Source organism: Gadus chalcogrammus, chromosome 9 (assembly GCF_026213295.1).
Source record: "Gadus chalcogrammus isolate NIFS_2021 chromosome 9, NIFS_Gcha_1.0, whole genome shotgun sequence".
Lineage (NCBI taxonomy): Eukaryota > Metazoa > Chordata > Actinopteri > Gadiformes > Gadidae > Gadus > Gadus chalcogrammus.
Window position 1 is genome coordinate 13,826,128 of NC_079420.1, and position 20,813 is coordinate 13,846,940.

Consider the following 20,813-nt stretch of genomic DNA (forward strand, 5'->3'; position numbering starts at 1 on the left):
AAATTCAGTTACAAAGATTGTATATTCACATTTGTGGTATGCAGGATTGGCGAAAATATTAAATATATATTCAATATATATTGATCTACACAGTAAAAACATATAATATGGCTGATTTGTTCATTCATCTTTAATACAATATGCATAATGTTCTTGTTCAGAAACAATTGTTGAATAGAAATATTCCTATTTGTATTAATTATTGTGTTTTTATACAGATTTTTGCTTAACCGTTAAAACCAAATTTCCCCTCTTGGCTGAATAGTTGAAGATCTTATCTTCTCATCGCTATTTTATAACTATGATGATGTTGATGTCGTTGGTGGTAAAGTGGTAATATCATTAGTATTTCGTACATACGTTTGCATTGGTAAAGAGGGAGTGAGAGGGAGGGAGATACAATTAGTGGGGTCGGGGGGGTATAATGTTATCCACACCATTTACTTTATGTCGCTCAGCCATAAAGAATGATTGTATACGCTGATGTTTCGAATGGTAGCAGAAGCAGACTCCCATCCAGTAAACGTCACCTTTGAAGCGACCAATCGAATTAAACTGTTAGAACATGCAGACTCACACCAAGTAGCAGCGGGTAATCGAGATTTACGCGTTGCTGAAAGTATTCAAAAGTACTGGATATAAAGCTAAATTATATTAAAATATTGTCTTTACTACTCTTCTGATATACGTTACATTAATCGTTTGACTTTTGTGTTGTCAAAACGGTTTTCTTGTTTTCAAATTTGGCAACCCCCCCCCCCTCGGTAAGTCAACATGGTTCAGACCGAATCCCCTCTGTCAGTTTCAAGTTGCGCCTACTAGTCCCTGACTGGCTGGCCTGGCAGGACTAAACTAGCAATACTCTCGAACAGGACGAGATAACACGTTAGATTCGGGATAATATGTGAACCTGTTTACCTGCAATGGAATTTCTATTGAGATCGGTGGATGTATTAATGTCATGATTCAAAGGTAAGACATAACGATCTTGAGCGCGGTTGGTTCGTTTTTGATTTGGTTTAGGGTCTGTACCCTTTGCACGTTTTGGAATGTCACGCTTTGGTGGTTCTCGTTAGGTAAGGCTCTCGACATTAAACTAGCTGTTATGGATTAAACTACAGACAAAGTTTATTTTTATTGCTAATCCGTTCTTCCAATGCGCATTGTGTTATATAGATCGAATGACGAGCCTGTAAGATGCAGTGGATTGTAGCACAGTGTGTGCTTTGAATGAATGCAGGTCCTCGGACACACTACTATGATATCTTCTATTTTTAAATTGAATGATATAATCAGTCGAAATTGCTAAGGTTGTCTACATGCTCTGCCCGTATCGCAATTGTGTTTCAAGATGTGCATAGTGTTCATCATAGAGTCTTCCTACTGGGAACAATTTGACCATGACATCTTGCAGTGTATTGAAAAAAACAAAACAAAAAATACCTGCAATAGTTTTCTCGGACAACCCTTCTAGTGTTGTCATCGATGTCTTCAGAGTTCTACAGCTCATTTGACATATGCACTAGGTTTGCAGCCTTATGTATTCATATATCTCGTTGCTGCTGAAATGCATTGTACGTAAATATTTTTATTGCCTAGTGAAAATAAGTTTACTTGTAGATGTAGATGCTGTGTTTTTTAATATGGAATAACAAGAGTTTGGAGTGTCTTCTGACACGAGTGGAGTTAGTTATGCCCTTATTTCGGCTTCTATATCAAACACTGAGTTATGTAGTCGTTGACCATTTGCTTGTGTAACATTTCACTGAACGCTGTCAAAGTTGATCTGTATGTTCTGCAGCTCACCCTGAAAACAAAATAAAACAAAAAATTTAGTGACACTTTTAAAAACATAACTGGTTAGCTACGGAGTGTATCATCTTTGTTACTTTGTTTTTGTAAGACGTTATTTAGGCATGCTGTCTTCTATAGATGCTTGTGTTCCTTGTGTTGCCTAGTAGCATGCTCAGCAATACAATGCCCTTTGACTGTAGTTGACCCACATTGGACCAAATACTTGGCAACAATACCCTTAGGTCAAAAGGAACAATAACGTTTCGACTTGATGGGCACTCTGAACAAAACTATTTTCCTTTTGTGTCTGCACCAGGGCTTTTAGATATATTGTGATGTTACCTGGTTTTCTGCAGTCCCCCAAGCATCACTTGTTCACATTTACCAATCGTCATTCATGCTATACTACTATTCATGCTATGGACTCTGAAGGTCAATGACTGCAGTAAGACAGATGCTAGCTGGGAGTGCTGAGCCCTTAGTGGCTCCCTCTGTTATCATAGCTCAGTTTCCTTCCCGAGAGAATAGGATATGGAAAGGAGGACGTGGAATAGTAAGTGTCCTTGCTGACTGACTCATCAATAACGGGACAATTAAACAGAGCGATTCCAACGAATGAGTGACGTTTTTCTCAGGATAAACTGGTGCTGACTCTGTCCTACCTGTTGTACTTTCTGGTCCATAGTCCTTGGCTTTCGAAGATTGGATTGAAGAGGAAGAGGAAGAATTTCTTATACAACTTATACAAACCGTTGGTTACCCACAGAAATCACATACAGGTTTTATATCATACTAGTTCTAAGACAGGTTTTCCTGGCATCCGCTCAAAGTTCTTCACATTCACTAAGGTGAATTGATAGAACCAGATTATACATGTTTGTATTTTAATCATTTTAATTGTGGCTATGACAGAGCTTATATGCCAAATGTAATAGCTTATTCCCCTGAAAATATGTATGCAAGTATGTGCTTCATCAGTCTATGCTTTATCATGAACACATTGAATCAATGCCAGTTATATTGTACCACACTCACATCCTAAATATGAGTTCAAATATGCCAATAAATCCCTAGTTGACGGGTGTATATTGTCTTATATTGATTCCATGATCAATGACAAGTTGATTTTCCAATGTTTGGTCACATAAGTGAAAGGAAGCAGGTAAGGTGGTAGGAAAGAAAGAAAGCTATTTGAAATCAGCCCCTGCGGTTGAATGTTATTAAATTATGCTACTCCTTTTCCAACTATCCCTAAGCCTAACCCATTCATGACTCATCAGAAGTGACAACAATGAAGATGACAAGTATAATTTTAGTAGACCAGGTCCAATGTGCTCTGTGGCCTAAAAAGGATACATGTCTGTAATTTGATTCTTATGGTGAGCAGTTAAGCGTTCAAAGTTTATACTTTGAAACAGTCGAGTGCCGCAAGGAATTCACCTTATTGAGCCAACCGACTCGCTTTGGTATGTCCAGATGACGCCTAAAAATGTAGCCTCTTAGGATGTGCAACATCATTTGCCTCAAAGGAAAATACAATGTGCACCATTTTAAATTGTTTTTTTTCAAAGATATTAAGCTAAATTATACTCAAGTATCTTTGTAAAAAAAATAAACTATTCTTTGTATTGACAACACCGGGTTTATGAGACTAGCCTTATAAATGGAAATGACTGGTTCACTACATGGTTGAAGTTGTCCTTACTTGTGCCAACCCATTGCATGTGTACCAACCAAGATCTTACAGTAATACGGCTGCTCTGTTAATTCTACCTCATGGTGTCACAGTGGGTCACTGTGACAACTGCATACCTCAGTCCAGTCAAATTGGACTGTTTACATTGAGCCAGTCAGCTGACCTTTGAACAGTAGATTGTGAGTAACCCGGCCTCATGCTGTGCTCTGCCATGCTCTCCATGGAGCATTAACTGCAAAAGCAATATTTGTTTTTGTTTATTATCGATACATATTTTTAGAAGTAGTAGTAGTAGTAGCACATAATCTATATGATTAACTTTTGGCATTTTAAAACGTTATCCAAATCCAACACCATGGCACATTAAATACTTATTGTATTAAAAGATTAGGGCCGCATTAACAGGCCAGGTACCTTACTTTGTTAAAATTATCGGTCAATCAATCCTGATGCATAATTAGTATTTTTCTATTGATATATTGCTACAATTCAGGTTGTCTTATTTGGCCTTTCTATTGCTTGATTTGAATCTATCCTAAACTGCATTAATCTATTGCTCATTTTCCCCTTACTTTTATAAATGACAAACATGTCATCAACATTGGCATCATCACAGGATTGTGGTGAGACCAACCTGTCTGAAGTCGCTTCACTTTCAGATACGTTTTTACCCCGCTGATAGGAAATATTTTACATCTCTCCTGGTATTAGTTTACAACACCTTAGGGCCATTTTTCTCAGACGGGGAATACTTTATTCCCAAAGAACTAGCCTGCTAATAGGCTGTCAGCCCTTTGAAAACAGAGGAGCTCAGTGGGTATAGTGCCATGCCTTTTGCCAGTTTCCACCAGTAGCTTCCTAGTTGGCTTTTTTCAAAGAAAGATAAAAGCCTCATTAATATGCTGAAATAAGATCCCTCTCAGGTTGACTATAAAGTGAATGAATACATTATTGAACATAAGACTAGTGATTCCCATCCCTCCCAAAATGCCTTGTTTTGTGAGAAAGTGGTTACTGTCTAGTTTGACGCAGGGTGAACACATGGTGTTAGGTAGCTGTAGCTGTTTCACTGCAGCCAGTCTGATGTCACAGGTCAGACTTTGTGGGTCTTTCTTCAGGTCCCGAGAAAGTGCAAAACTGAGATCAGACTCGGAGACACAACGTGGGTCTTTGCAGAGCTTCCGGCCTTATAATTTCCAAATCATATTAAAGTTTGTACACAAGGAGGCTGTGCAACGTTTCAAACCACAAATCAACAAATCGGTAAATCCGGAAACAGAAATGCAACACAGTCTGCTCCATTGGAAAATTTACAAAATGTTCATGTTGAAATAGCAATATATCCATGTGATAAAGATATTCCAAAATCATTCAAATGACATGATATGACATACAGCTGAGAAGCAGTTTGTCTACTATGGTAATAAATTAAAAATACAGTGTCTGGCTGTTGAAAAGAAAACAAAATACTACACGTGATTCGACCAATCAGCCGTGTCTTGCCACGAAGGGCAGAACGTTGCTAAGCTCTTGAAGTCATTGACAGTTATGGGTGTGTGTGTATACGCTCTCTGAGTAGCAGTTCTTGGCATTCATGATTGACTTAGAAGTGTGATTCGGGCTTCAGTGTACTTGCAGACTGGAGGGAGCTGTGCGTCGTGATTCACTCTAAAGCCTCCCTCTGTGGCATGGCCACCAGCAACTAGGCACCATGTGCACCCTCTATGACGCCATGCCCAGGCCACAGTTTAAGTGTCTATGCTCTGTACCAAGCGACAAGCTCGACCCACAACGCTTCCTTTCTGAAAGGCCTTTTATTCTTGATGTTCCCAGACCTTGCTGTGTCTGAGTGTCCACCACTTGTTTACCAGCTGAGCTGCTCCCGTCCCACCCACGCAACCAAGGATTAGTGAAAGTTTGTGTCACAGGATTATAGCGGGTACTCCTGGCTGCAACTGTTACATTTTCTGTTCTTGCAGAGTTATAGCCTCATTTGTAATATTTTCAATGTCGGCATTGCAAAACTCTTCTAAAGTGCAGCAGTATTACACACATTTTTTCCATTATACAATAACTACATTTTCCAAGATTAAACATCTGTATTTTGGGTTTAATTTGTTATTATTGCTACAGCCATCCCTCAGTTATGTGACTGGAAATGCTCTGAGAATATTTCGGTTCTGATTGTCTGCACACCGCTGAGCTGTTTTTAGATTTCCCGTTGATTACAATCCAAATCTGAAGTCGCTGTTGGCGAAAGCCCCTAAAATGTGTTTTTGTCATTATTATAGCCTAGCTAGGTAGACAAGGACCGCTGAAACATTGTCTGACTGGAGTTTTCTATCGCTGCCAAGAAAAAGATGTAGTTGCCAAAAGCTTGGAATGTATTGTGTGTTTTTCCCATTGTATGCATTGAGATAAGTTGTACATTTTGGCCTGGCTGTTTGCTATTCTGTCCATCATGTATCACTAAGTGTACCATAGTAAAATGATATGCTCTAACATGATTGCTATGTGTTGGAAAAAATGTGAATCAGTCATCACCTGAGGTCGTTGAAGGAAATGCTGTTCATTATTTTATTCTGCTACAGAAGGGTAACATAAAACCAGATGGGTATATATTTTTGCATATCAATACGGGGCTAATATGCCACCTGGTCAGGCTGTGTTCTACTCGTTCCTACTTCCTTGTTTCATTTACTTATTCTCGTACGATACTGTGCTGGCTCTGTGTAGGCGTTGATCATTGATTGCACTCACAGTCTCTGCAGTGGTTAGCTCGGCTGTGAGTAGCCTAGCCTGAGAAAATATGTATTGGCACAGCAGATACAATGCAGCTGAGGGTTCTCGTGTGATAGCAACGCAAATGATTGAGACATAGGCAAATCACAAAATCCCATGTTGTAGCCAAATCAGTGCCATGATAACTGGAACTCTTTCTGTACTTTGGACAGAAGAATCTTTCCATAATGATGTGAAACAATTTATATCTCACTTTCTGCCAATCTGTTGTTTGAAAATTATTGAGCGAAAGGTAAAGATTGCCTTTCCCTTCTTAGGAAAACATTGGCAGTGCTAAAAATGTATTAAATTATCATTCATTGATCAAACAATATTTTGTTACCGCCTTATCAGATGTCCTTCAAAGAGAATTTAACAATGTAATGTAAATACTCACTGAAAAGAGCATAACCAGAGAATGTGTTTCGATGCAGAAGTTTGAATGTCTTTTTGTGAAAATAATATTTCACCAGCATGTAACCCTACAAATTGAGGTAGCCTAGATTTGAATCAACCGTGTTTTACAATGTTTATGTGTAAAAGCTTTCAATGGATCAATTACAATGGATCGTCATGAGCCACTGAAATTCCCTAATTCACTGGTTCTCTGATTCAGTCTGAGACTTCCATGCTGTTGAATCAAAACAAATTGGCAGGACTGTAAGGCAGACTAGGGCTGCTGCAGTTAATCAAAGCATGTGGCAGATCTACAGTTTAACCTTTTCGGAGATTACATAACACGAGAAGTTCAAGGCTTCTAAGTAACCTACCTTATTAAGTAATGTCTGTCTTGACTTGACCACAGACTGGTAGTTGGTAGTGATCTTTAAACATATAACAATTTGTAATAAAAAAACAAGGGCTTGATATTGTGCGAGTTGAAACGAAACAATTGAGCACATTTCTCAGGCTTCAGTTTCGTCCTTTCTTTTCTCGACCAAGGAAATGAGACTCCGGTGAAGTTGCGAGAATGAGTGACATTTTTAAATTATTACATCCAGTGATGTAGCCTTCTGTCGTGGCCCTAAATGATGATGATTTCTCAATAAGAATCCGGATATCGCCTTTATTGGGCATAAGGACCATGATGTTAATATTAGGGTCCTACTCACGTAGTAAACCAGGTATGAAATGCTACTTTGCACAGTCTTTTGAGAAATTGTTGACTCATAACCTCCTACATTATTATGAGTGTTTTGTTTAGCATCACTTGTTGATCTGGCAAATAGAATATTTGCAAAATAGAATATTTGCCAGAATCAACACACAATTTCAGCACGCCATGAATATGTAATGCATTGCTATTTGATTTGTTGTAATCGTATCTCCATTTCTATAACACAAAGCAACCTTTATCCACCAGTTCCTGGCTTGATAAACCTAAAAACATTTGTCAGTGTTTTGTTTTTTTAAGATGAATGGCAATCGTTTAATCCAAAACATCCCAAAACATCCCATGCCTATACCATGCGCAGAATAGATAGGGGGATTTATGTGACTGAATGTAAACGCACACATTTTTTGTGGGGAAAATCCTATAGCCTTTTCAGATGGCATTTAGTTGAAATGCAAAGCTTTACTCAAACTCGTTTGATGAAATCGTATTAAAGAGATTAGCATTCGGCTATATTCAGGATTATTTATACGTATTTGTTTTTTCTGTTTTAGAATTCTGTGAACAAGCACATCCTTACTTTTCGATTGTTTACTCTATTGCTTTTGTTAGCCGACCTTAACTAATATGGGTTAGGGTTAGTTAATTCTAATTGTATTATCAGACTTCATGTAAACATCCTTGATCATAATTCTACAGAATGAAGATTATGTTGTGAGATGTTTGAATTGTGTAAGATAAAAAAATAAGAGATCTGAAACCTTTCTTTTTTATTGTTATTGAACAAGTTTGTGGCTGGGCTAGATCACGCTCTGCTCTTCCAGTACATTTTTCTCATCGGGCCTCATTGACTGAGGTGAAGCCAAACCCTTAGCCTGGTATTTCCACAGCAGTGGGGAAGGCAGGATGTGAAAGAGAGATGCAGCTGACCCCTGTACCTGCATCTCTCTCATCATACTGCAACTGGGACTTTGAGTTTCCATGACCTGAGCTAGTTTTCACCATAGCCTACAGGAACATCCACGCACCACACACTGTACTTGCATGTTCTGAACCTATTTGTTTTACGTGTTCCCTTAAGGCTGTGACACAAACTAAATAACATTGACAAGCATTACAAGAAGACGAGAACAACGTTAAAGTTCATTTGTATTCATTGAGTAATTGGTGGCACAAGGTTGCATGATGTCATGCGATGATTTATGTTGCAAGTTTGCAACCTTCTAGTTGTCCTCAACTATCTATTATACTGTACTGGATTGCTGCCCTTTCCAGTTAAGAATCGTTTCTGCTGCCAACCCTTGCAGGGTAAGCAGCTTGACAAGTGTTTTCAGTCAGGTAAAAGTAGAAGGGTGTCTATCTTTATTTCATTGGGGTCATTTTAGCACAGGAAGACTTGTGTAAGAAAAGTACGTGGAGCATATTCCAGTGCCTTTGCTGGAGGTTGTCCTTTGATAGCCACTGGCCACTAGCAAAGCAATAGACTTCCCAGTCACAGGAGAGACAGTTGTGGAGCTGGACCTTAATGTTATTGGAGCAGTCAACATTTGAACCACTTGGATGAACTCTGACTTATTTCGGTACAAATAATAATGCTTGTTTCTTGTGGACCGCATTTATTTTCATAAAAACTGTAGTCCACGTTTCGAGTAAAAAACACCCTGGCTTTATTTTCTGTTTTTATCGTTTTGCCTCTTCTTGAGTTGAAGCTTCAACCACAATTCTACCCATCAATTCTGCAATGCAGCCAATGACAACACAGGGAACACATACAAAATAGTTTTAAATTAGATGGATAATGGTTCATTAGAAGATATCTCCACCATGTATCTTCTGCAATGGTTTTAACTTGACAAAATACAAACATCTTCTGCAATGGTTTTAACTTGACAAAATACAAACAAAATAGTTTTAAATGAGATGGATAATAGTTAATTAGAAGATTTCTCCACCATGTATCTTCTGCAATGGTTTTAACTTTGCCTCCATTCTAATCTTTTGACCCACAACAGTTTTAGATAAAATGACCCTGGAGTCCAGAGTAATTGCGTGCCACTGGGATTCATTCGGGTACATACTGGTGCTTCCTGTTGAGCCCGGTGTAGTCCTGTCGCTTCCTGAGTCCAGCAGCACCATTCCTAGACAGATAAGGAGTTGCAAAGGTTACATGAACTCCAAGGAATCTCTGTAATGAGCCCTACAAGATAACAAACCTTGAATGACCTATCTTCTATCATGAAATACCTGTCTCCTGGTTTACCTCATTTTGCTGGGGTTGTGGAGACCAGAATAATCTGGTGGTAATTATTCAGGTTAAAGTTGTGTTCTTCTGTAGGATCAAATCAACCTTTTTGAAGAGAAATGTTTTGTATTCCAGCACACAGCAATACGGAAGCTCTTTATTGGTTTCACTGTTTAAGTGGTTTACCGGTTTTGTGTTTCCTTTGTGGCTCCGGCTAACATGTTTGATCATGTAACTACTGCTAGTAGGCCTCGAAACTAACATTGACACATTTGGAGGTAAACTTCACTGACAGAACTGCCTTCAGATACTGTTCTATTATTTGCTCTCATCGAAAATAATGAAACCACTCTCCAGAACTGATTCACCTTCCAGTTACGCAACGTTACTTAACCTTCCTTTCTCTCTCCTCCTCCAGGTGGAAGCGGCTTGAGGCTGGCAGTTAGACGATCCTCCCCCATCGTCGGAGAGGCGGCGTCAGGGCCGGTGTGAGGGCCGGTGCTGGATCCAGAGACCCCTGCCAGGGGGGGGGGTTTCAGGGCCCTCATCGCCCTGCGGGTGTGAGTCTGGACCATGGGGGACGTGGGCGCGGCGGCGGCGGGGGGCGGGGTCAAGGTGATCCGCTCGCACACGCTGTTCGACAACTTCGTCCAGGCCAGCACATGCAAGGGCACGCTGAAGGCCTTCCAGGAGCTGTGTGACCACCTGGAGCTCCAGCCCACAGACTCCCGGGTCTTCTACCACAAGCTCAAGTCCAAGCTCAACTACTGGAAGGCCAAGGCGCTCTGGGCCAAGCTGGACAAGAGGGCCGGCCAGAAGGAGTACAAGAAGGGCAGAGCGTGCGCCAACTCTAAGGTAGGCCTCCCGTCCCATATGGTTAGGAAGGGGATTTAGGATCGTCTTTTTGACAAGCACCCTTTTCAAAGTCGGCGTATAAAGTTCACCGTGTTTTGTTTAGAGTCACAAACAAGTTACTAAGGACGATGGATCGTCCTTAGTAACTAAGGACGATCCATACACGAAAAATTAACTATTAGTTACTAATAGTAACTAATAGTTATTTTCCTTTTTTTCTTTTTTCTTTTTTTTTTCTTTTTTTTTTTTTTCTCGTCTCTTCTCGTTCTCGTGAACCGAATATCGTGTCTCGTCACCCTAACCCAGTGTGACGATACACTATTTACTGAGTGTATCGTCACACCCCTAGTAAATACTGAATTAGTCATGTTCTGTGACTCTGAATACGACTGGTGACCGAGAAGACAACGAACACAACTCGTCTCATGTTACCTAAAAATCGTTTGAATACGTTTCATCATCATCATCATCCTCATCCTCATCATCTTCTTCCCCATACGTCCCCTAGTGTCTGATCATCGGTGCGGGGCCCTGCGGCCTGCGTACGGCCATAGAGCTGGGGTTCCTGGGGGCCAAGGTAGTGCTGCTGGAGAAGAGAGACATCTTCTCCAGGAACAACGTGCTCCATCTCTGGCCCTTCACCATCCAGGACCTCCGGGGCCTGGGGGCCAAGAAGTTCTACGGGAAGTTCTGCGCTGGCGCTATCGATCATATCAGTGAGTGGACGTCGCTTTCTGTACTGAATAAATATATATTCAGTCATTTAGTGTTTAAAGGGGACATATTATACCACCAGGTGTGAGTAGGATTTGCCGTTACAAGCCGTTTTGAAAATCGGCCTTTTCTGATATCGCAAGTGGGTGTGTCTACCTAGGAGTATGTTGGATAGGTCAGTCTACCAGCGTCCCCAGTGGACCGTAGCAACGTTGCTTGTCTAACTGTCATGCATCTAGGTGGACACGCCCACCTATGATGTCAGAAGAGGCAGATGTTCAAAATGGCTAATCACACTCACACCTGGTGGTATAATATGTCACCTTTTAAGTGTTTCCCAATCTTTTGGTCTCTTTTACCCCCACGGCCCCATAAGTGTGTCTCAAGCCCCCTTTCCTTAACACGTCATCACATATGTTTTGCTTTTGAACTAATGTTATCTCCTATTATAATTCAAATGAATTTACAGAGACGTCATTGCATTTCAGGCAGACTGTGGACATTGGTGTATTCAAACACACCACCATTCCTCTGAGAACCCTAACCACTAGACTACATACAATTTGTGCGTCTGCTACAAATATTTGGATAACATAGTAATGCAATATCCCGTTTGCTTGAAGACGAAAACCAAAGACGGCTGCATTCTGTTTGTAGGGGGATTATGATGATTGGGTGGATAATGTTGTTTCACGGTCGTTGTGTTACTGACATCAGTCCCGTGTTCGGGCCTCCTCTCGTTGCGCTGCAGGTATCCGTCAACTCCAACTCATGCTGCTCAAGGTGGCTCTGCTGGTGGGCATCGAGATCCACGTCAACGTGGAGTTCAAGGGGCTGATCGAGCCCCCCGAGGACCAGGAGAGCGAAAGTAAGCCACGCTTCCAGATGACGACATGCCCTTTTAGCTGGGTGACTCTTCTTAATCGCAGTTCCTTTCTTAAAGGGATTTATAAACCAGCGTTTAATGACAACCCCTAATCCCGAGGGTAATAAAACCACACAACACCAAAACAAGGGAGGAAGAACTTAAAGGCTCTGACGATTAGTCAAGAACTAGTTGGTTGGTGTATCACCATATGAAGAAAGTCTCCAGTACACATTGCTTCAGCATGCGTTGACATAAATTGATGTCAAGAAAAACCTGTGTTTAACACTTGACACATGGTTGACTCATTTCTGACTGATGACACATGGCCTGCTGTGATCTCAGAGATAGGCTGGCGGGCTGAGATTAACCCCAGGACACACCCCGTCAACGAGCTGGAGTTTGATGTCATCATCGGGGCCGATGGAAGGAGAAACACCCTGGCAGGCAAGTCGGTGTGCGTGTGTGTGCGTGTCTGCTTGGCATCGTCGTATTGTTCTCGCTCCCCCTTTCCTGTTCTTCGAAAAACAATTACTTGAACTTCTTTCTAGGGGTGAGAGCTTTTTGGTATCTCATGGTTCTAGATGCCATTCAAATTATTGGGGGTCACGATGGGATTCAAAATCTATTCTCAATTCAGTAAACTTGTAAAAGGAAACTTGTCTTAGGTTTACAATTTAAATAATATAACCTCATCTTCTTACACCCCTACTGCTGTTTATTAATCGTACAACCTTACCTTCCTGATTCTCAACGTTTGAAGTCCTCCTCTCTGCCTCCTTCCTTCCGCCTCATTTCCCCTCCTAGGATTCGCACGCAAGGAGTTTCGGGGAAAGCTGGCCATCGCCATCACGGCAAACTTCATCAACAGGCACACGACGGCAGAGGCCAGCGTGGAGGAGATCAGCGGCGTGGCGTTCATCTTCAACCAAAAGTTCTTCCAGGACCTCCGAGAAGCCACAGGTCCGCCCAGCTCAGCGCCAGAAACACCCATAACTCAGATCCCTTTTGTCAACATATTCCCACCAGTTACATGGACGACTTTAGCTGTAGAAGAAGTAGAAGAATCGGCATTAACCCTCCAATTAAATAGTTGGATGGCAGCTCTCCCATTGGAGTTCACTGCTGACGTTGCATGTGTCCCCAGGCCTTTGTTGTGTGAGCTCTAGTCCATGTAATTGCCGCTGTTGTCAACTAATGATGGCATTTACAGTTGGCAGTCACACAGCAGTCTGCGAGAGCCAATGGGAACAAAGGGTGAATTGGTTTTTGAGCATGATGGTAACAATGCTTAACTCTCTCTCTCTCTTTCGTTCCTCCTCAAGGGGTTGACCTGGAAAACATCGTCTACTACAAGGACGACACACACTACTTTGTGATGACGGCCAAGAAGCAGAGCCTCCTGGAGAAAGGAGTCATCCTGCATGTGGGTGATCCATGACTGGCTTTTCCTAGGCTGAGACTTTTCATGCGGTTGTTTTTATTTCCTCTTGAGGGATAATGTGATAGAGTCAGACAAGGTCTGTGTTGAACAATGAACACCAACTGCCAAGTAAAGCATAATTTAGTCAGTGTTCATGTCCTTCGTCTGCCCACTTTACTCTGTTGGATTTTCTGTTGGTGCATTTATATCTTAAGGCTTTCCTTATTTTTAAAGGTCACACAGTTCACTGCTGTTTTTTAAGTGACACTTTGTTCTTGAGGGGGTTTAAACAAAATGACTTTCCTCCTGTGCGCTGCCCAATTTGAAATTACATCTTTGGGGGATTTCTAAATGGTTAGAGAAAGAAATAGTTGCTAAAGCACCACTTAACCGGCACTCAATTATCTCCGAAGTTAGCTTGTCTGGAGCCCAGGGTTAAGCCATGGGTGACTTTGTGTCTCTGTCTGTCATTCCATCTGGAAGGTCAGGACCTAGCAATGCTAAACTATTCTAAAGGTTTTTCAACATCCCTTGACGAACTTAAACTTTATACAGATTTATTTTAGCTTTCTTTTTTTACACCAGTTTAAAGTTTTCCGTTGGAATGGGTCGGGTCAGGGAAGCAGACGTGTTGGAACGTACTGGTACCCGGATAGGCGGTAACTCCTCGGTCCCTCAGGCAATGTGTCAGTGTTCATTCAGAGTTCCCCCATCCCTCCGCCCACAGACCCACCACCACCCCGGTCTCATTCCCACATCGCAGCCCAGGGACCGATGGGGAAGTCGGAATAACCACGCCATCACTTTTTCATGAGTAGCACTTTAAGAATGTGCTTGACATTTTTGAACTTTGAAACAAGCAATGTATGTTTTCCTAATCCACACTGCTGACTACGGAATAAATTACAAGTTTCGAGGATTCGTTGGACGCTCGAGAACAGAATCCTCGAGGGGTCCCCTTTGTGAACGAAAATGCAAACTTTCTCACCATTCATCTTCCTCCTAAGTCATCATTCCGCATTTTCTCGTGCCTCCAGGACTACGCGGACACGGAGATGCTGCTGTCCCGGGCCAACGTGGACCAGGCCGCCCTGCTCTCCTACGCCTGCGAGGCCGCCGACTTCTCAACCAATCGGCAGCTGCCCGCGCTCGACTTTGCCATCAACCACTATGGCCTGCCCGACGTGGCCATGTTTGACTTCACGTGCATGTACGCCTCGGAGAACGCCGCGCTGGTCCGGCAGCGCCACGGCCACAAACTGCTGGTGGCGCTGGTGGGGGACAGCCTGCTGGAGGTGAGCGGAATGACGCTCGCCGTGTTGGGAATGGGAGGGGTTCGGAAGGCTGAATAAAGGAATGATGTATGTGTACCAGTGTGATGTTGTTGCGCTAGATTGCAAGCAGAGACTCTTGTTTTGGGTTACATTACTAGATATCCAGAGGTCTCTTATTTTGAAGGAGCAGAGTGGACAAACTAACGCAAGTTCGGCAATGCCTTAGTTTGCGCTCTCTCTGTTCCCCGACTTTGAATGAGAAGACTTTGAATGAGAAGACTTTGAATGAGAAGATGCAGGCTGGGGAAAATACGCCATTAGTTACCCGGTCGTCGTAGTGTCTTCACGAAGAATACAGAACGCAGAGTGAACCCCCGCTACATATGTCAGACGTTGGACGCTTTCTTCTTATGGTACCGCCACTGAACTTGCGGTACTGCGAGACGCTGTTGTCTTACTGCACCGCGACTTCAGTGCGTACGTTCTCTGCATAGTGTGGGAGCCTTATGCTCACCTTCTGCATGCACTGTGAGTGCATGCATCTGAATACATTATGAGTGTATCCGCTGGTTCTGCATGATCTGAATACACTGTTCTGTGTATCTGCTGGTTCTGCAAAATCTGAATCCACGTCTCGGCTCCATAGCTAAATTGGCGTTAATCGTAAAACAAGAGAAGCCGCTTCTCCCAAGGTGACTCTTTGTTTGGACTGCTCTGTGTCAGTGTTTGCTGGTTGAAAAGTAATTGAGTTCCCTTTCTTTCTTCTTGTGTTCCCGCAGCCTTTCTGGCCGATGGGGACGGGCATTGCCCGAGGGTTCCTCGCTGGCATCGACTCAGCCTGGATGGTGCGAAGCTGGGCTCAGGGAAACAGCCCCTTGGAGGTGTTGGCCGAAAGGTGAGGGGAGAGTGGATCGACTCATAATGCAAACTCAAGGCCTCTTCCTTCTCCTCCTCCTCCCCTCCCCATGTTCCTTCCATCTTATAACAAGAGACGCACGCACACACGCAACCGCCACAACACACTTAAAGTACTTTAAGAGGAAGTATGTCTCTATTAGGTCTGTGGCGTCAGGACACTCCTTCTTTGCTGCTAATGAGATCAGAGGCTTTCTTGAGTGCATCGTGGTATACTCAGCTCTGTCTTACAGCCCCCCCCCCCCCACCCACCACCATCACCACAATCCCATCTGTATATGATTTACCATGAGCCTCAACCTCTGGGTTATCTCCTCCTCCGTAGTTGTAGGTTTACATCCATTTGGAACCCAGTTGTAGGCGGCACCAATGGAGCCCCTTTCTGAAAGTAAACAATAACGTTCTTTTGTTAGCATGGCTGAGAGTGGAGGTAGACTAATCCCTTAACTAGGGCTGTACCCGAATCATAGTCAACAGGTCACTCATTTGACGATTTTCCAGCTTATACGCCATTACGGTAACTGTCTTAAGGGACTTGGTTGATTTGACGTAAACGACAGAGCCATATGGCTGAGTCCACTTTAATATTAAAAGAGAACCAAAATAAAATATAACGGATGGATTTTTAACAAATATTCACAACATCAGTTATTTCTGAGGTTGTGTGTGGGCATGTGCAAATATGCATAAACCTGCAAATATGTACAGTGTATATCCACATAACAAGAGTAACCACTAGGACGCTACCTCCTGTCCATTATTTTATAGTGAGAAAGATAGCAACCCTAGTTTCATACAGTAAACTGTGTTCAAAACAAGACTAGGTTAGTCCAGGTTTGGTTTTCTATATGTTGGTTTCATTAGGTCTCGCATGAAATGCGTATTATTGAATTTGTTGGCTTGTAGTAATTACTTTCTCTTTTCCATGATAACTGTTGTGACTTTGCTATAGGTTAAGCCTCTATATCCTGTTCGATTCCATTATTGCAAGGCATTTAAAAAAACTGAGATTGTTGGACTGTGAGAATGTACCTGTAACTGGTTAACTTTTTAGGGTCCAGCCCTACCCTGAATGCTTAGCAAACACCGGAAATTAAGTTTTATTAATGGGTCGTTTGGCTGAATATGTCCAGCATTGAAACTATTTTCCTTATTATATAATCTTCTCTCCTACCAGTTATATAGAGTTTATTTTTACTGCTTAACCAGGTTAGGATGCCAAGGTTAGGTCTTGGCTCAACCTCAAATCTGCCACCATCATTTAAGAGCTCTGCTCTCAGAATCTGACATCCTCACCTCATAAAATAAACACTTAAAATGGCAACGGGAAGGTATTGTACCCTAGTATGGTACATTACCATTTTAGGAGCTGGACTTCAATCTCAAAAGTAAAACGGTACAATTATTTGAGACCGCTGTAGAACTAACGTAATATGCGAAACACTGCTATCTCTATAGAGCTATGCCCATTGTTAATAGAGCAAAAAATCCCATAAATGATGTAACAATATTGTTGTTATATTTTATAATAATACCAGATCAATCACCTGTTAACCCCTGGTTCCCCGATTTCTCATGAGTGAAACAATGCAAACTGTAGTCCCGTATCCATGCCTACAACAGACAAACTCTATTCTGGCTCGCCACACCACAGCAAGATGACCTAGTTTGGAGAGTCGATGAAGCCTGTTATTCGTACATGCTCTGTTTTGCTTTGTTTTGCCTCCAGCGAACTTCAACTTAGCAAAGCTCTGTTCAGCTGTAGGTGGAGTACATGATTTGTTTCGTTTTGGACCACAGGGAGAGTATTTACCGCCTGCTGCCGCAGACCACACCGGAGAACGTCAGTAAGAACTTCAGTCGTTACAGTGTGGACCCCCACCACGCGCTACCCCAACGTCAGCCTCAACTTCCTCAGGCCAAACCAGGTAGCACCGGAGGGCCCCACACATCCCATTATCCATTATTTAGTTCAGACGCCTGTCTGTTTATCTTCTTTTATGAATTATTTGGATTTAGTTTCAAAGATTGGAATCAATAATCTATTTAATTGTGAACATTGAATATGACAGCCGCTGTAAATGTGAATGTTTGAGATTATTTCCAACCTTTGCATGGAAGAGATGCATGTTTTCATACTAAGCTGTGTGTGTGTGTGTGATTCACCTCTGCAGGTCCGCCACCTCATTGACAACGGGGAGTCCAGAGAAATGCGCATTGAGATTGAGAACGTGATCAACTCTGCGTCGTCCAAATTGACCAGGAACGGTGCGTAACAATTATGTGTTAAAGATGGACAGCAGCTCATAGTTGATTTCAATGGTGTGAATCTTGAATAATATTTAGAGGTTCAATTATAATGTAGCGTTTTAATTAATTTTTTTGGAAATTCCGAAATGTGACAATGAACTGTTTTTTAATATTTTAGAATATTACCGGTATGACAAGCGGTTGCGAGGTAACATGAAGCACAAACGCATGGCGTGTTTATCTGGGTGTGATTCCACTAACTTATGTTCAGTCCCAGATGATTTGTCCTCATTGATGTAACAAAGCATATGGAACTCGAGGAACAACTTGATGTGTTTGTCTGTGGATTGGATTGTTTGTTTTTTTGATGCACTGACTTGTCGTTTGAACTTCTTGTTTGGCCTGGATAGAGGATTGACTCTTTGACTCTTAACCTGTCTGGAATGTTTTTCTGTTCCATCAGTTCCATTTCAGTGTTGTGAGGGTAAACACTAAAATCCTATATACATGCATTTTACCCCATGGTTCACACACGCATACGCACACGCATACACACACCCACACACACTTACTTTTGCCCGACGCATTCCCATGATGCATTTGTGAATCCCAGTCCTATCTAGCTGTATTTAAAACATGTTTGCCCTTTTGTTCGTTTCCTGTACCCAGAATCCATCGCTCGATCCAGTAAGCTTCTCAACTGGTGCCAGAGGCAGACAGAGGGCTATAAAAACGTCAATGTTACGGACCTCACCACGTCCTGGAAGAGTGGGCTGGCCCTGTGCGCCCTCATACACCGTTACAGACCGGATCTCATGTGAGTATATGGAAAACACTCACACGCTCAACACAAATGTGTGTCACAATGGGTAGGGATGCGGCCATCTTTCAAACATGTGCTTCAAACCCTTAGAGACTGAGCTACATATTACCAGGTGACTTCACAGTTTGAAATGTTTGTGAGCCATGGAATTCCATGACTACCGCTGCCCGCTGCTGTGTTTATGACCGGTTTCGTGGGATGTCTAACACCGGGGCTGTACTTCATATCAGTGTAACCTGCTACAAACGCATTTGCCATCTGAATGGCCCGCTGTGTGTTATTGCCGTTGCCATGGGTCAACCCGGTGATTACCTTTTTATAATCGAATAATGTTCATGTCTACTTTGACCTTATTCAACCATGCAACGTTTATGGGGAGTTCTGGTTTACTGGCTTTTATAGTTCAAATGACCGGGGCACATTTGTCAGTCTGGCCAGACCTCTGTAAGGAAATTACGCTCGCTGGTACTGATACACTTATTCTGGAAGATGGACTATAAGTATGGGGTATTCCCTTGGGGGCGGTGTAATGCAAAACACTAATGCATTGGCATTGTAGACTTTAGTATGTCATTCTAATTAGTTTGGATTGCCTGTCTTTTTGTAACACAAGCTCAGCATCAGCATGTCTGCTAAGTGGTCCATTGTGTGTGTGTGTGTGTGTGTGTGTGTGTGTGTGTGTGTTGTGTGTGGTGTGTGTGTGTGTGTGTGTGTGTGTGTGTGTGTGTGTGTGTGTGTGTGTGTGTGTGTGTGTGTGTGTGTGTGTGTGTGTGTGAGAGATAATTATAGTATACATTTCATGTTGAACAAACTGCTCTGAATACACGTCTCTGCTACAAATGCAATGCACATCGTCTGTTGTGATGTTTATAGCATCAGTAATATAATTGTCACCAAAATATTAGTTGAGCATAGAACAATCAAAAGAATACATGTCATTTGTTTGACATGATGTGTTCGCTTGTTCAAATTCTTGCCTAGAGAAACTAGCCCCCTTCTCTGATTAAATATATTTTTCTCCTCTTGTTCCCTTGTTTGTTTTTCTTTCCTTGGCCTCAGGGAATACGACTCGTTAGATGAGCGGAACCAGGAGAGGAACAATCAGTTGGCGTTCGACGTGGCAGAGCGGGAGTTTGGCATATCCCCCTGCATGACGGGCAAGGAGATGACCTCCGTGGCAGAGCCCGATAAGCTCTCCATGGTCATGTACATCAGCCAGTTCTACGAGATGTTAAGGACACAGTGCCACCCGGAGGTGAGTTTGCGTCGGTGCAGCAGGCTCGATTTGGTTTCATAGCCATGGCCCCTTTAATGGTATTTGTCATGTGGGTCTTTATTTAATTAAGTGTATGTGCTTTTCAATTGAGAGAATGAAAGAATATAATTAATTAACCATGGGGTTGCAAGACGAGGAGTAGGACAGAAACGTCACTTATAAGACTACCTCTTCTATAGAATAAAGAATATGATTCAGATACTAATTAAACAAAAAAAATAGTTTTCATGGAAGTCATTTTAGTTTGTAGAACGTATGTATATTTTTTATTTAGAGTTAGGTCCTTCTTGAACTGAAATTCCTGTATTTCCGTCATCATTGAAGTACTCGTGCCCATTCCTGTACGTTATTCCAGATAACCCCAACCTGAGTCCAGAGGACAAGACGGCGTTGATCGCGAGCACCAAGTCGCCCATCTCCTTCCTCAGCAAGCTTGGCCAGAGCATCGCCATCTCCAGGAAACGCAACCCCAAGGTCAGGAGACCTCGCATCAGCCCCCGTTTAGGAACACTGAGTCATCCACTAACCACCGTGGCTGCAATTTAAGTAACCAACTCACTAAAAATATCCTCTCGCATGTCCACCACAGGACAAAAAGGAGAAGGAAACGGACGGTTTGGGGAAGAGGAGAAAAACCATCCAGGCGGGGAATTCTGAAGACGTAAGTGGACACGGCTTAGTTATTCCGTTCCAGTGAGCGCGCATAAAGTAAGTCTAGCCGACACCTTCCGATTCCCAACGGTTTTCCTCCCCCCCCTCCCAGGAGGATCAGGTGAGGACGGGGCCTGACG

General features: G+C 42.5%; 1 protein-coding gene across 1 annotated transcript; it reads left to right on the plus strand.

The window, feature by feature from the left end:
• Positions 1-424: 424 nt before the first annotated feature.
• LOC130389560 (protein-methionine sulfoxide oxidase mical3a-like) lies at positions 425-20,481 on the plus strand. Its single transcript, XM_056599390.1, is given in 15 exon segments — positions 425-972; positions 10,046-10,482; positions 10,991-11,198; positions 11,948-12,064; positions 12,407-12,508; positions 12,869-13,024; positions 13,387-13,487; positions 14,522-14,779; positions 15,538-15,653; positions 17,474-17,549; positions 17,551-17,601; positions 17,848-17,941; positions 18,593-18,740; positions 19,806-20,001; positions 20,378-20,481. Coding segments are annotated over 14 exon segments (1,920 nt in total). The 5' UTR covers positions 425-972; positions 10,046-10,200; the 3' UTR covers positions 20,393-20,481.
• The last annotated feature ends 332 nt before the right edge of the window (positions 20,482-20,813 follow it).